Source organism: Hyaena hyaena, unplaced genomic scaffold (genome assembly GCF_003009895.1).
Source record: "Hyaena hyaena isolate Hyena2069 unplaced genomic scaffold, ASM300989v1 scaffold_350, whole genome shotgun sequence".
Taxonomy (NCBI): domain Eukaryota; kingdom Metazoa; phylum Chordata; class Mammalia; order Carnivora; family Hyaenidae; genus Hyaena; species Hyaena hyaena.
The window spans coordinates 1,747,359-1,763,687 of NW_024080980.1; the positions used below are offsets into that span (position 1 = coordinate 1,747,359).

At 42.7% G+C, this 16,329-nt stretch overlaps 1 protein-coding gene across 8 annotated transcripts in view; it reads right to left on the minus strand.

The window, feature by feature from the left end:
- Positions 1-2,083: 2,083 nt before the first annotated feature.
- Positions 2,084-16,329, minus strand: part of NKTR (natural killer cell triggering receptor) — a 57,380-nt gene continuing 43,134 nt past the window's right edge. For 4 of the 8 annotated variants that reach the window (XM_039249845.1, XM_039249847.1, XM_039249850.1 and 1 more), the window contains 7 exons: positions 15,703-15,790; positions 15,096-15,241; positions 10,798-13,680; positions 7,949-8,044; positions 7,165-7,221; positions 6,549-6,653; positions 2,084-4,856 (listed from right to left, as the gene is read on the minus strand). In XM_039249845.1, the coding sequence (XP_039105776.1) occupies positions 4,769-4,856; positions 6,549-6,653; positions 7,165-7,221; positions 7,949-8,044; positions 10,798-13,680; positions 15,096-15,241; positions 15,703-15,790 (3,463 nt within the window). In that variant the 3' untranslated portion in view covers positions 2,084-4,768. Of the gene's footprint in view, positions 4,857-6,548; positions 6,654-7,164; positions 7,281-7,948; positions 8,045-10,797; positions 13,681-15,095; positions 15,242-15,702; positions 15,791-16,329 lie in introns of those variants that run through there. The other 4 variants (XM_039249846.1, XM_039249849.1, XM_039249848.1 and 1 more) reach the window with 4 other exon arrangements.

The window sequence follows — 16,329 nt, forward strand, 5'->3', positions numbered from 1 at the left end:
TCCAAGAGGGAGGCCTTGGTATCCCAGATTTTCAGACGAGGACCTGAATTATAAAGGTCAAACAATCTAGCTAGTTAACAAACTAGGAAGTGGCAGAGCAGAACTTGAACCCAGACACTCTGGCTCTGGCCCAAACCTCTTAGGGACTATACCACAGACTGGTTGCTCATAGAGGTCCTTTATTTCTTCAAAATAAAATCAAATTAGGCTGGAGGCATTGACATTAGTAGGGGCCTTCTCAGCCTTTCTCTGGAATCTGGCCTGCTGGTGGAGATGTTAGTTGCAGTAGGACCTGACTAACCTGGGGCTGGGAAGGGCCAACCCAAGCCTCCATTCCCTGTAGACCCTCTGGGAGGCTGACCCCTCTCCAGGCAGGTCTGGGAAAGGATGGGCACCACAGATTCCCATGTCCAGTTGTGTGCAACCTCACACAGGCTTATGAGCTGAGGAATGGGCAGGCAATCAACATCCTCTTAGTACCTCTGAGCAGTCAGAGGCTCAGGGTCAGGCAGAATGCAGGGGTCTCTCATGCAGCCTGAGGTCACTTTTTACCTTGATTTGCTCAGGGTTCTCTGCTGGTTCAGACACAACAGTCCTCAGGCTAGCCTGAGTACCCTGGGTCCCGGGGCCGGGCTCTGAAACTCAGTTCAGCCTGTGGAGCTCTGAGTGGTGGGCCCAGGGTCTCTAAGAGGCAGAAGTACTTGGCCTGAAGCTCAGCAAGGCCCCACCCTGGCCTTATGAGTCACAGGGAGGAGGAGAAAGTAGCAAGGGAGTGCTACCTCTGCCCTCTACTGAAACCTTTAAAGAAAACAGACCCTTTAAAAAGCCTATTGCCCCTTTGTGTTGTGGCAGTACGCTCCTCTTGACTCGCCCGGATCGGGCACTGACTGGAGCTGCCCAGAGTTGGTCCTGAAGATGGCAGGTACCCTGTTCTCCCAGGGTACCCCACTCCTCCCCCTGACTCCTGAGGCTGCTGCCTCTACAAGGACTTCTCCCTGCCCAGCAGGATTCCTCAGCTTGCTTCCCAGCTCATTCCATCCCAAGTGCCTCATGGGACTTCTTTGTAGAAACCAGCAGAGTGTAGGCTCTTCTAGCATGTGAGGCACAGCTCCCAGACCTCCCCTGGTCAGCTAGTTTGCATCACCTCCGTGGCAAGTCTGTCTCTACATGGACTACAGCTTCCTTTCCCTTCCCAACAGTGATCTCCAGCCAGTTTTCATGGTCATTTATGAGAGGGGCATTTTTCTTGAATCCTCTTACCTCCTGTTTAATGTCCAGCTAATTCAGGGCAGTCAAGACCAAAATCCTTGACACGTTTCCCCCCAGTACCGCCCAGCTGACCAAAATGATCACTATCAGAATACGAACAAAATGTTGAAGCTCACTAAAAAAGAACCTCACTTGGGGATTGATTTCCCTACAGCAAAAGGACTCTGAAATTTTCTTTAAATTTTAATGCATCCAGATTTGACTACTGTCAGGGACTGCCAGACTTGGGAGTCTACTGTTGATTCTGAAAAGTGAATCTCTGCAAGTCTTATAGTAAGAACTTATGTGGTATTCACTAAGAAAATACAAATTCCTCTGAGTCCTGAGGAGAAAAAAGTTAATTGTACTTGCCCTGCAAATTCTCATGTGGACACTAAAAATATCACCACAAATGTTTTCTCTATGTGCCCTGTGAGCTGCTGTTATAGAGGGGAGTGTGGAGGCTGCAGGTGGTTCAGTCGGTAAATGTGCAGCTCCCAGAGAAGATGGCACATATTCCTTCCTCAGCAAAGACCTCTGTGTGCAGGTCACCTCAGCAGAATGACGACGACAGGGCTGGAGGAAATCTGGAGTCTGCAGGACAAGCAAGCCCAGGCACCGTCACTGCCTCTCTGGGTAGGTGCACACCTGGCTGCAGTCCGTCTCTAGCCGCACCTCCTGCCCCACCGCTGAAACTCAACTGCCAACAGACGTGAGCAGCAGAGATGAAGTCTCTTTGCCGCTGGGTCAGCAAAGAGACTCAACATTTCCTTTTCCATTTCAGAAAGACTATTGGAAGTCTGGATGAGTAAGGAAAGCTAAAACAGGCACAGACTTAGACTAAGTATATATTTTAATTTCTACAAGATACCCCTTTCAAGTTTTAGGAACAGTTAAATGAAGTGTATTCAAATTAGACATTGCCAATATGTACAAAAGTATTTTCTACAGTTTAATACCAGCTATATCATGTTTCATTTGCAGTAAACAAGACATTACAAAAACAGTCCAATAATACACTTCCTATTAAGAAGCACATTACACAACATAATTAAATTTTATTAAAAAATAACTTAAAATACAGAGCAATCCCCTCTAAGCAGAAAAGCTGTTTCTGTAGTCCACTCAGTAAGCACATGGCTGAATGCTACAGCTGAGGGCTGTTTTGTCCATGGAGGAAACAAACAAGGCTTCCAGGGTCCACCGTGCTGGGATGACACTGCAGCACTATGGGCCGTGATCGTCTGTGGTGGGCAGGCCTCCGCACAGGCCTGAGCCCCCCACTCCACGCTCAAATCCCAGGAGCCCGCGCCTATGCGGTTACCCCTGTGATTATGTCGTGTTCTAGAGCAGAGCGGACCATAAAATAGGGAGACTTGGTCAGCGGGCTTGATCCGATCACACGAACCATAAAACAGAAGAGGAAGGCAGAGGATGGGAAGCCCAAGAAGATGGGCCATTGGGAGCCTGAAGATGGAGGGAAGCACACAGGTAAGAACGAGAACAGCCTTCAGGATCTGAGGGAGAAGCCTCCGGCTGACAGCCAGCAAGGAACTGAACAAACGTGGAAGCGGATCCTTCCCCAGAGCCTCCATAAAGGAATGCTGCCCTGCTGACCCCCGATTCCAGCCTTGTGAGACCCTGAGCAGAGAATCCAGCCACACTGTGCCAGACTCACAAGCTGCAGAACTGTGAGCTGAGAAATGGGTGTTGTCTTACTCTGCAAAGTTTGGGGTAATTTGTTACACAGCAATAGAAAACGAATACATCACCCAAGGTTAACTTTTCTTAACCTAATTGGATTTGGCAGTTTCTGTTGGGGTTCTGAATGCGGTTTTTTCACTGAATATTACAGGCAACTTTTGAAAACCCTTCACATAAATCACACATTATTTTGTGTTCACTAGGAAGTCCGTTTATTTGACTTGGGTCCTGTTTTCTAATGTACTCTATCAACCTGGCAGACAGCTGACCACTTAACCCTGTTTATGAACCTTTTATGGATGATGGTTTTACTATATCCAAGGTCTCCCCCTCCACCCATCCAAGGTTGTCAGATCCCTCCAAATGAGGGCTCTTTCCCACTTTCTAAGGCCTGGCTTAGGATGGTGCAGAGTCCCACACCAAACATCTGACAGGAATTTCTTCTGCAAAACTGATTAAACTGGCACTAAGGTGATTAAGTACACTTGGGGGGAAAAGTCAAAGATTTAAAAAAAAAAACCACACCAGTTTTTACAGGTCAAATCATTTTTGGAGGAACCACCCCAAACTGAAAACGTGTAGTTTGTGCACTAGTGCACACCCTCTTCCCCTGTCTGATGTCCTGGACTTCCTCGTGTCGTGCGGGGCTTCAGAGTCAGAGCAGGTCACAGCAGAAAGAGGGAAAACATGCTGGTGCTTAGAGCAGTTCAGCTGCTGCTGTGGTCTCACTCTCTTTTACTTGAAAGACTTACAAGCTCTGCCAAGTGTCTAGGATGGTGGCAGTGAGGTTTTGGTGGTACTCTCAAGTCCATTCTTCAATCAACTCTTCCCAAGGCACACATGTCAGTTATGTGCAGCAGCCCTGAGCAGCCACACAACCCCCTGGGTCAGTCCTGCCTGCTCCAGAGGACCCCAGGCCACCCCTGAGCTGGAGAGAAGCCCTCTAAATATTTAACGTGAATACAGCTCAGAAGGAACCATGTTTGGCGCCAGTGAATTAAAAAAAAAATCATTTCTCTCTCCTATAAGATTCTAATGTAAAGTATACTTTAAGAGGCACCAAAAGGTACCGAGCACCAAAACATGAACTGGAATAGAATTGTTTTCTATAATCTAAACTTGTGATAGTATTCATTAAAAAGCACATAAAACATGAGGTCCTTAGAGACAGTGCAGGTACATGGTTAAGGCTGATTTATCCTTCTGGACCCCACCTGTAGCCGGAGGTGGGCTGTATGGTGGGCTGTAGGATGACCACTTTCCTGGTCCTCTGAGACAACCAAGAAGGAAAGAATGAAGAACTCCAGAGCCACCGCCTTACACTCCTGGCTACCATCAAGTCAGTTCTGGGTGGTTTGTTCTTAAGAGCACGTATGTATGAGACTGTGATTGGTTCATAAATATTTGGCCACTTTTAACAGTTCTTCACAGTTCTATGCTTGGCAGCATATATGCTAAAACCTGAAACACGGGCAAAAAGAACCTGCATTCTAAGGAATACATGAGATGGAAAGAAATCATCTAAAATAATATTGCAAATTATACTTAAATTTCATGATTTCTTGATTCAAGAAAATGAAATTCATTTCCATAGTTGGCTACTGTAAAATGTGGCATAAAAATATTTTTAGGAGACATATCTGTATTTTAAATTGTGTACATGTACATGAACGATAACAATTAAGAAGTGCCTATTTTTGAAACGTCCCTAATATTGAAATAGAACAACAGACTGCCATTAAGTTTCTCCAACTTTTAAGTTACCAGGTATTTACAAATAAGATATAATTTGTATCAAAAAAGGGAGGGGACATTTTTAACTATATGTGCTGCTTTCACTGGGGCTCCGGTGATGAGAGTAACTTCGGTCACTTTCACTGTCAGAGCCATAAGATCTACAACTCCTGTATAACAAAAGAAATATACAGACACCTTTTAACTTCAACCCTTTGAATTACTCTTGAAGCTTTTTTTTTTTTTTTTTTTTTTTTAAATTTTTTTTGCTTGAAAGCAATACTGATGTGGCAAAGCACAGTGGGTGGATGAGTGGGGTCTTGATGGTGGCAAGAGTGTAGACTTTTCAAAAATGTTTTAAATAACAGATAGTAATAATATCAAGGTTAAGATAAAGAAACATCGCATCTTGGGAAATTACTTGAAATCCACTCATGCAAATGAGCAGAATAATTTTCAATGTTACCCAAAATAAACCTCAATATTTAATGAGACCAAGGAAGCAAGGGATAAAAAAGGTACACAAAGAGTTTCATTAAAAATATGGAAACCAAGGGGTGCCTGGGGGGCTCAGTCAGTTAACCATCCGACTCTTGATTTCAGCTCAGGTCATGAGACCGAGCCCTGCATGGGGCTGCTTAGGATTCTCTCCCTCCCTCTCCCTCTGCTCCTCCCCCACTCACACTCACCCCCTCACTCCAAAAAAATTAAAAAAAAAAAAAAAAAGGGAAACCAAAATGGGGACCCCATGAGGGTTGAGGGGTGAAGGCAGGGCAGATGTGGATAGGACCACTGGGAAACTGAGTCAAGAGGACGTGGCAATTGTCACCAGTTATTTTGAAAAAAAATCAGGGAGTCAGTCACTTTGCCAAATGCTAGGGACATACACAGTAAGACCAAGTATAGTTTCCCGGGGCTCAAAGATAGTGCAGAATTAGTGGACAAGACAAATAGGGCACACGGCGGGGAGGTGGGGGTGGCATAACTCAGAGTGATCAGTCAGGGCGGGCCTCCTGGGGTAGTGGGTTGCAGCTGAGGCCTGTGGTGTAGGTAGGTGGGAACTGGCCATTTCAAGAGGTGTGTATGTCTCCAGGCAGAAGGAAAGGTTCTAGCACATTAAAGGAGGGAAGACAGAAAAGCCCCAGCTGGAAGTGGTAGGGAGGCAGGCCTTACATGCAATGCTAAAGGGCCCAGACTTGCCCTACTGGCAGCAGGGAGTCCTTCAGGAGTTTCAAACAAGGGAGGTGTCTAGATTATACCACTATGCGACAAGGATCATTGATGGTAGTTGCAATGAATGGGGGAAGGGTTATGACCAAAAGCAACCAGGAAAGGGACATCACAAAAAGTCACCATAAAGCCTTTTACAGTACCAGCCAAAATATGTTACATAAAATGTGGTATCTATAAATATCTGCAATATATAAAAATGTTTTTGCTACAAATTGATGCTATAAACCTCAACTCTGCTACTGAAGCAAATGATGACATTTCAGTATACTTTTAATTTAAAAAATTAACAAATTTGATTAGCTATTTTTAGCAACTAGCCCTATTTAAAAGAGTGGGCCATGGTTTAGGTGGCCTTCTCCCTTTACTCCTTGCAAAAAACTGTTCAAGGATATGTAGGTATTACCAGATCCATTTTGGAGTCAAACATGTAACAATACCCAACAAACTTGACCCAGCAACCCTTAACACAACGGCCACTTTTAGCAGCTGCCTGTGGGTTGCTGAAATTCAAGAAGAGAAAAATATTTCCATCCTCTGAAGATTTATGCTTTCTCTTCTACCTGCCGTCTGTCACCTCATGCACCAAGTGCCCAGAGTACCATGCAGTGACCTAAAGGAGGGGGACCCACCTGGACCGCCTGCTGTAACTTCTGCCTCGGTGGTAACTGTCACTCCTCTGGCTTCTACTTCGACTCCGACTCCTGCTATAGTAGCTATCATAAGTGTAGGACCTGCTTCAACAGCAACAACACACACTCAGTTTTCCCAAATACTGTGCATCCATTTCTTTTTATGATCTGATCAGTATTCTCTGAAAACAAGGGCCTAGATAACACTGTGGGGACACAGCTGCATAGCAAGTACTGGAAACACTGAACAACTACCCTAGCCAGGCTTACCATAGTAAAAAGAGAAACATTAATTTATTTTCTGCACTGAAAAATATCACAAAGTTAACAGTAAGTTAAGTTTGACCAAATCTGGTGGATCTTATTAGGCAACTGTATTCAATAAATACCTGCCGTTACAACTGGACATCAATGGTCACTTCTGACACTAGAGAACAACGGGTCAACAGACAAAAGCGGTCAAAAAGAACTCAGGTAGGTTTTCATGAGACAAATACAGGTATTTACATTTTTCAGTAGAATACAGTATTAAAAAAAAAAAAAAAGAAATGAAGGGTTTTATAAAACAAGGCTTGGGAATTCTGCCCCCACAGGTGGTTCCCCACCCCGTCCGTACCTGGAGCGACTGTGGGGGTCGTACGAGCTGCTCCTGGACCTGCTCCTGCTGGATGTCCTAATAGTAACCACATGAGGGACATCATCTTGTGGGTCAGGACAGGCTATATAAAGAATCTAGACATTTATTTGCCCATCAAGGAAAAAACACAATGAAATCCAGTAGCTGTATTTCATTTTTATATCAAAACTATATTGTATCTTTTAAAAACCATGTCGGATTCCATTAGAAAGCTTATGTTTTACTCAATTCTTCTATGAGGTGCACATAACAAAAGTCACTAGGGAGGTTCTAACTGGGTGGGAAGGGGGAGGTCTGCACAGGTCAGACATCTGTAAATAAAATGAAGCTGCAGCCCTGGAAAATACCTGAGAGATAAAAGACGATTTTAAGAACCTAGGAGAAATAGACTGGGGTCACCCCTGAAATGCTTCATCCTTTGGCCCCCTATTAACAAATCAGTTCTCCTATCCCGATCCCTAACCCAAGTCAAGAAAGGTGACTGCAGAGGTGAACTAAGGTTAAGGAAGATGTACTGGAGGTAGACGGAGGGGGAGCTAGTGGGCAGGGCCTCTTTTAAATACTACTGCTTCTCTTTCCTCACTCTGATATCACATCCTGAGAAGAGCCAGTGAGAATCTGACAGTTCTTAGAAACTAGACAATAGACCTGTCTAGTATTCAAGGATGACAAGATTCTTCTCAAACTCCCCCACTCTGCCTGTGCATGCCTTGAAAAGCAGACAGGATGGAGACCGCATGGAGGACAAGGTTCCCAGGCTCACCTGTGACTTTTGTAACTGCGGTAGGAACTGCTCCGGCTTCTTGTGCGGCCTCTGCTGTACCAGCCTCTGCTCCGACTTCTAGAATAGCTTCTGGATCTACAATTAATATAGAAAAAGTACAAATCATATTAACTCACTTTGCTGTCTTTTCAAAGGATTACGAATAGGGCAGGAAGGGGAAAACACAAGAACAAAAGGAAAGGTCTTTCACGGAACTCTTCATAGCGGGTGTGACAGTGACAGCTTATGAATAGTGTTTAGATTGAACGGAATGGAACAAAGCAGAAAAGACTGCTAAAGGTATGTTCACTGGAGCCCTATGAACAATATCAGGAGAAGAAATAATCTAAATCTCCATTAATGATAGAATGGGGAAAAAATTAATGCACAGATATATAATAAAATATTCTAAAGTAGGAAAATGAATGAACTACAGCTACATACATCAACAGAGACATCTCCTGGAACATAATGTTAGGTGAAAAATGCATAAATAGAACACATTATGTATATATAAAGACTTTGAAAACATACAAAAACAACGCTGTATACAAATAGAAACATCTGTGGCAAAACTAAAGAAAAACAACAAAACCATAACAACAGTTTAGAATAATGTTTAACTTTAGGAGAAAAGAAAGTAGAGTGGCACTGGGTAGGGATATATCAGGTATGTCAAAGCTCTTATTTTTTTTAAGCTAGATGACGTTTTAAATTATTTATTTGTACCTAATCATTTGTTTTACTTTTTATTTTTTTGTACCTATTTAATACAAGGAACTTATGTAGCGCAATTGTGCTCCCACTCCACATTCACTTGGCTCCCAACCCTTCTTCCCCCACTTTATACCTGTCATTTAGGAAAGAACAATACCCCTATGTCCAGGCTACTTATGTAACATCTTCATAGGTTTTGTTTTTTTTTTTTTTTAATGTTCATTTTTGAGGGAGAGACAGCATGAACAGGGGAAGGACAGAGAGAGGGAGGGAGGGAGGGAGACAGGATCACAAGCAGGCTCTGCGCTGACAGTGGAGAGCCCAATGTGGGGCTCGAACTCACAAACCATGAGATCATAACCTAAGCCGAAGTTGCACGTTTAACTGACTGAGCTGCCCAGGCACCCCTCGTAGGTTTTATTTTATTCACTATGCATTTATGTTTTGGAAGACATGATCTGCTTCCAGTTTACCTATAAGAGAATGGAACACACTCTCTTCTAGTAAGACTCTAGTCATTTACTCAACAATTATAGAGCAGATTCTGTGAGGTGACTGAAAGATGAGTCAGAAATGGTCCCCGACTTCACTATGGTCACAGTGTAGTTGGGGGTCAGGGCCAGGCAACTAACCAACACAGGAAGGCAAGAGTAGCTGTCCAGTCTATCAGCTGCATAACCTAAAGCAAATTCCTTAGGCTTTCTAAGCCTGTCTTCATTCAGAAGATGAAACGCCACCCACTCCAAAGGCAGCAGTAGGAAGCTAAATGAATGGCCAGCATCAGCGAGAGCCCAGAAGTGCGGGAGCATGAATGAGAAGGCAGATGTGGAGCAGACAGGGAGCCAAAGTAGCTCCACAGCCTCCTGTCTCTGGGACTATGGACCTAAAGAGACAGATCAGGATTCACCAGCTCTCCAGGCCCGCTATAAGTCAGGGTAGGAGGAGGAAGAAGAGCCCACAACACAAGCATGGACTGGTCTGAGACAGATGAGGAGAGCCAGCAGCAGGTCCCAAAAGAACTGAAAGGACTGAAAACATGCCCTGGCACTCATGCCAAGTACCTGAAAATAGCCCATTTAGGGAGAAACAGGGAGGGAAGGCACAGAAGGCAGACTACAAACAACGAAAGAGTAAATAGGAGACTGTTAGTACAGATGGCAAGTACTGGTTCCTACTTTTAAAGAAATCTGGGTGAGAAAGGGAAGATAAACAACTAGAAAGGGGAAAAAATTCTCAAAGGTTCTTATTATATTTTAAGTTCAAGTGATGAAAACCAAGCACAAGATATTAATAATGGATAAGAGTAATTAAGAGACAGTGAGGTAAAACCATGAACTATTTATAAGGAAAATTTAAAAAGGAATACAAATTACTTATTAATGAGGCAACTTGAACTAAAATAAATCCAGTCTAAAGATGCTTGGTTTTGCCATGCCCCTCACCCAATCCTTGAATAAAGATCAATAGACACAGGTCTTGGGCAGGTAACTGCTTCTCCGGCCCTCACATTCCACTTGTGTAAAATGGAGGGTTAGATTAATGATCTCTAAATCCTGCACAATTCTCTAAGTTCAGAGTTCCCTTCTAAGGTATCATGGAGAGGTGGGAGAATATCACACCTGTAAAGAGAGACCTGCCACCAATCACAGCTGCTCATTTCTACTGCCAGAGCTATAGCTGATAAAGCTAATTGGTTTGTTGTTGTTGTTGTTAAGTTTACTTATTTATTTTGAGAGAGGCAGAGACAGTGTGAATGGGGGAGGGGCAGAAAGAGGGAGAGAGAGAATCCCAAGCAGGATCCGCATTGTCAGTGCAGAGCTCGATGCAGGGCTCAAACTCATAAACCGTGAGATCATGACCAGAACTGAAACCAAATGCTGGCGCTTAACCAACTGAGCCACCCAGGCACCCTGATAAGCTAATATTTTTTGACACAGCCCAAATTTCTTCCCCTAAAATCTCCACTTCCTATGCCCTCGATCTGCTCTCTGAGTCACACAGCACAAGACTTCCCCTCATTCCCTTCCAGATATTTGGAAACAGTGATCTTGTCCCTAATTCTGATGTTCTTCCAAGCTAAACGATAACAGACTCTCCTTGGGAGGGAAAAAGAAAGAGAATATAGTGCTCACCGATAAGATGACGTGGAACTTCGCGATCGACTTCTTGAGTGACTGTAGGATACAGACCTTGTTCTGTGTCTTGATTTGGTTTCAGATTTACTTCGAGATCGGCTTGGACTCCTGGACTGGCTATCCCCATCTCGACTAGCTGTCTGTTCATCACTTGAACTCTCCTGATTTCTTGGCCTCCGGTTTAAGCGTGCTGTCTTTCTTACTTCATCAAAGAGAGACCCAGGCCGGACTTTATTTTTGCTTTTAATTTCTATCCTCAAACCTTGTGGCTTCATCTCAGGTGCAGCAGTCAATGCCCTCACTTCCACAGTGCTGGGTGTGGTGGCAGTTGGAGCAGCCAGGTTCCCCACACCTTGCAGGGGCTTCCATTTATTATCCAAGAGACCGATCTGGCTCTTCTCAGCCACCTCTCTTTTCACAGTGCTTTCTGCAGCACTGGCCACGCTAGTGGGGCCCCCATCCTGTTTGCCCACGTCCCCCGTTGTTTTGCTTTCAGACACACTGCTTTCCTGTTTTAGCTCCTCTGCCTCAGGACGCTCCGTGTGCACATCCTGCTTTAAAACAATGTTTATATCTGGGGTGTCAAGCCTTGAATTTCCTAGAGGGGATGCCTCTTTTGCTGGGGAACTCCTATCAGGAGTGCAAATCTCCATGTTGTCATCTGTCTGAAGCACATCTTCCACTCCGCTTGGGACACTTTGTGCAATGTGCTGAACGTCTGAGGGAGAAGCAGCTACATTTTCATCCGCATTTAAAGCTCTGGGAGAAATGCTGCATTTACTATCGTCTTTAGTAGGCTGATCAATATCTGATGGAATCATTACTGTATTACATTTACCTGAAAGGCTGCCCTCTTCACAGGACTTCTCTGTTTGCACAACACTTTCTTTCATGGTTTCACTGTTTTCAGAAACTTGTTTTTTCTCTTTTGCCTCCTGCGTACCTTGCTTTTCACTAATCTCCTCTTCCTCCTCCTCACCAAATTCTAGTGGAGGCTGCCAGTGAAATGCTTGTTTTCGTTTTGGAGCCTTGTGTTTTTTGTCTTTTTTCCCTTTGAATTTCTCTTTTGCCTTTTTGGTCTGTTCCCTTTTAAGATTTTCCTTTGACCCGTGTTTGTGCTTCCGTGCCTTTCTCCTAATGTTTTCTGAATTGGAATAGGACCCCTCAGAATCAGAGGTTGAAGACCTCTGTTTACCTGACTTCCAAGCACCATTACCATCAGGCAGTGAAGTACTTGCTGAGGACTTTGTTATGGATTTGGCTTTGATGTGAATTTCACCAAACTCTGACTCAGAATCTGATGTAGCCTCACCTTCCTCTTTATCAGAAGATGGCCGGGAAATATTTTTACTGTTTTTAGTTCCATCTCGTTCGGAGTTTGACTCAGAGTCCCATTTACTCCCAGCATAATTCTTTCTTTTGTGCTTACTGCCATTTCTAAGGTGATCAGAAAGATTTTCTTTCAAGGCTCTTTTTTTGGAACGAGGGCATTCCTGTTCAGACTTGGATTTCTCTTCATCTCTGTTTTTCTCTTGTTTATTATTCATTTCCATTTGGACTTGCTTCTCCTTCTCTTGGGTTGACTGTGTAACCTGTACACTTGACTGTTCACTGTCTGAAGAATAATCTAAAGATGACCTGCTTTCGCTATACTTTCTCTGACATGAAGACTTGTCTCTGCTTTTCCCATATCTATTGCGAAGTTTCTTCTCAGAGCTGCTGCTGTGCCTTTTACTTGAAGTGTTATTTTTCTTCCCACTGGATCTATATTTTCTCTTGGCTCGCCTTCCATCGTCACTGCTAACAGAAGAGTATGATGATGATCTACTACATTGTGAATGATCACTGTATTTATTTCGTGAATGAGATCTAGATGAGGGAGACCTAGACCTGGAACGTGAACTAGCTAGACTTCGTGACCTTGTGTATGATCTGGAGTAAGATCTACTCCTAGAAGATCTGCTCCTTGACCTTAGTGAGCTTTCTGAACTTCTATCACTGTATTTTGAATAAGCACTCCGATCACTTTCTGAATTTTTTTCTCTTTTATGGTAGGATGAACTTCCAGTCTCTTTAATATTCGCTAAACTGTAAGTGCTCTGGATGGGCAGCAGATGGGTTGTTTTAGCTTTCATTTCCTGAATTCGCTCGTAAGAGGGCTTCCAGGGCTTCTGTCCAGGCTTCCACCTTGAAGGAGGAGGACTGTCACTCAGTGGTATTACAGGGATATTTTCTGCCACCACCGCTTGTACTACGACATTTTCATTTTGTGGCACTGTTGCTCTTAAAGGTTCTGTTTTAACTGGTTTGTTTTCACTTAACTGAGAGGCTGTTCTTTTTGGTGATTTTGATGCGGTCCTTTGGTGCTCTGACCTGGAACTAGATCTGGACTTTGATCTACTTCGAGAACGTGAAGAGGATTTTGATGGAGTCCTTGATCTTGAGCTTCCTCTAGAGTAAGACTGTGAGTGAGATTTAGATCTGTAGGAGTCCCTGCTGGAATGGGTTGAAGAGCTCTGGTCATCCTTATCAGATTTAGACCAATCCCTCTTTGATGAGTGATGAGATGATAACGAGGAAGAGCGAGACCTCCGTTCTCGATCACAAGAGGACTTCATTCGTCGGGTGGAAGATTTTGAGGATTCTATGTCGGAAGGTACAATAATCCTTCTCTTCTTAGGCTGCTTGTGTCTTCTGCAGTGTTTCTGCTTTTTAGCTTTCTTTTTATGCTTCACCTTTTTCTCTTTTCTGCGTTTTTTATGGTGACCATCGGAGTGTCTTGCCGTACTAAGGTCTGAATAATATCCATTATATGACCATGATCTGGATCTCTGGGACAAGCTTCTCTCATCCCATCGGCTTGAACAGGGGTCACTTAATCTATAGAAAAGGACACAACACACATGCAGTTATTTACAAGCATGTTTTCTACGCTTTAAGTTTAAAACACATTTGCTGTCAATACAAATGCATTGACAAAAGCCCAGTTAACACAGTACTGACTCTATCAACACTTTTGAGTACATGTAGGAAGGATAAATCAAAGTGTGATAGGCCTGGTCTCGACCTTGTAATTTCAGAGACACACATTGACAACCACCAACAGATTTACTTACAAAAGGATTTAGTTTAGTTGTTTGTTTGTTTTTTTTCAACTAAGTAAAGGATTTCAAATTTGACAGAAAAATGATTTTGGAAGCCAAACCAAACAAATTCATCACAGGAGCGCTGATGACATACTGAGTTCCTGACAAGGATCTGTTCATGACCCTCTGCTTCTGGGAACAATTTTTGAGAGAGAGTCCAATTAAGTTCCCAAACAATTCTGTTGATTCCCCACAGATAGAGGATAGCTGCCTGAACTTGAAAGAGAAGCATTTTGAGAAGCTATCATGGCTACTGTCTTATTTCAGCTTCACAGAGGTAATCAAGACTTTCTCTTAAGGTTTTGGTTTAATTACTACAGAAACTGAGGTAAAAGCACATAAAAACAGATGCAGGTTTTACAATCTTAATGGTCATCTGTCATGTCAGGGCTCACAATTCAGTGTTCTCCATACCACTGTGTCTAAATCATCCTCACAAAGCAGATGCATATTTTTTTATTCCCTCTGCCAGCTTCTAACCATTCTACTCAACACCCAAAGAGGAGAAGAGACTTGTACCATGAACAACGATACAGGGTCCCAGTGGTGTGTTTCCACTAGCTATTCTGGAACCAGGCCCATCTCTACAATAGATACCCCGCTACAGGGTATTACTGAGGGGGGTGTTACTGAGGGTAGGTATCCTACCTGGGGGGCACTACTGAGGGTAGGTATCCCACTGCGGGGCATTACTGAGGGTAGGTAACCCACCGGGGGGCGTTACTGAGGGGAAGAGTCAGGTGCACTGTTAAAGCAGCAACAGTCCCTGGGATCAGAAGTTAATACACACGATAGGTACAGATTTTCTTATCTAACCATTCAATCATCAGTGAATGAAAGGTCTGGCTAGGAGAAACTCTGCCATGTAATTTTTAACTGTTGATTATTTCTAAAATTGTACAGGAAATCTCTGAGAGATTCAGTAGTTTTATAGTTTTGTGAGGGAAAGCAAAATTTTGATTTAAAAGCACCCTGAAGTCAATCAGCCCTCCTAGTTAACAACTCTTTCTGCCAAGTATTTCTAAATGTATTCTCTTTGGTCACACTTTCAATGTAAGTCTTTAATGAAAAGTCCAGAAGTAAGTCTCTACCCTCTTAACACTTAAAATAGAACAGACACAGGATTGTGCTTATACTCAAGGCTCTTACTTATCTCCTTTACTCCATTTTTCTCCACTAGGTGGTCTGTATGCTCTTAATCTCTGCATTTCCTCTTTCCAGTGAGGAGGAGTTTCACTGCTATCATCATTGTCTGATTCAGAACATGATCTTGATCTTGGAGGTGTGTGATAGCGCTTTAAAAACAAAGATAGAAATAACTATTTTTAAAATACCTCTCAATTACAGTCTACTATAGGACAGAGTTAGGTGTAAGACCCAAACTCAGATGCCATTCAAAGGCAATGACTGAAGTACCAAAAGGATGGTATGAAGTTATGTCAAACATAAGAGACTAACAGAAATTGGATTTTTTTCTTTGAAGTTCTAATCGTTACCTTCATTAGCTTAGATTACTCAACATACTAAGATTTCTCAACATATTCACTGATTACTTCACATGCCATTTCATACTTTAAAAACTCAGCAATAAATTTGCATCTAACAGGAATACATTCCCATACATATGGAGAATACAGCTAGCTCCTTGAAGAGATGCTAGATTATACCTAAAATTAAAGCTGGGATTTTGCCTATAGGCAAAAACATTATACTGCTTACATAAATAATTTGAAAACAGAAGTCTTAATAAACATACAATTGTACCCCTTCCTTTAATCTTCCGTCCAGATTTTGATACAGATGGTTTCTGATCACTTACAATGGGTGGAACATCAGGAATCTTCCTGAAAAAGAAGACTGAGAATTAAAAATAAGCAAATGCTAGGTGGTTCTCTCAATATTTAAATGCAGAATTTATGTCCCTACAATACAAAATCATTTCACTTAGATCCAACACCTCTGTAGAAAGAAGTAATCCCTATAACCTAATTTTTCTAAGCAAACTCTTTAAACATCAAAACTTAAAACAAAAAAAAAAAAAATCCAATTGGGTAGAAACATATCATACTATATACTTTTTTAAGCACAGTGCTTTTTTTAAACAAAATCTCTTTTTACACGTCTCTTGTCAAAACAGTGATTTCTACAGGAATCCTAAGATATTTTTGACTCTTATGCTTAAATTGTGTTTTTTAAATTATATATATATATATTTTTAAGTTTATTTATTTATTTAGAGAGAGAGAGATGGAGCACGTGCATGAGCAGGGGACGGGGAGAGAGAGAAAGAGAATCTCAAGCAGGCTCCACACTCTCAATGCAGAGCTCGGTGCAGGGCTCAATCTCACGAAATGTGAGATTATGACCCGAGCAGAAATCAAGA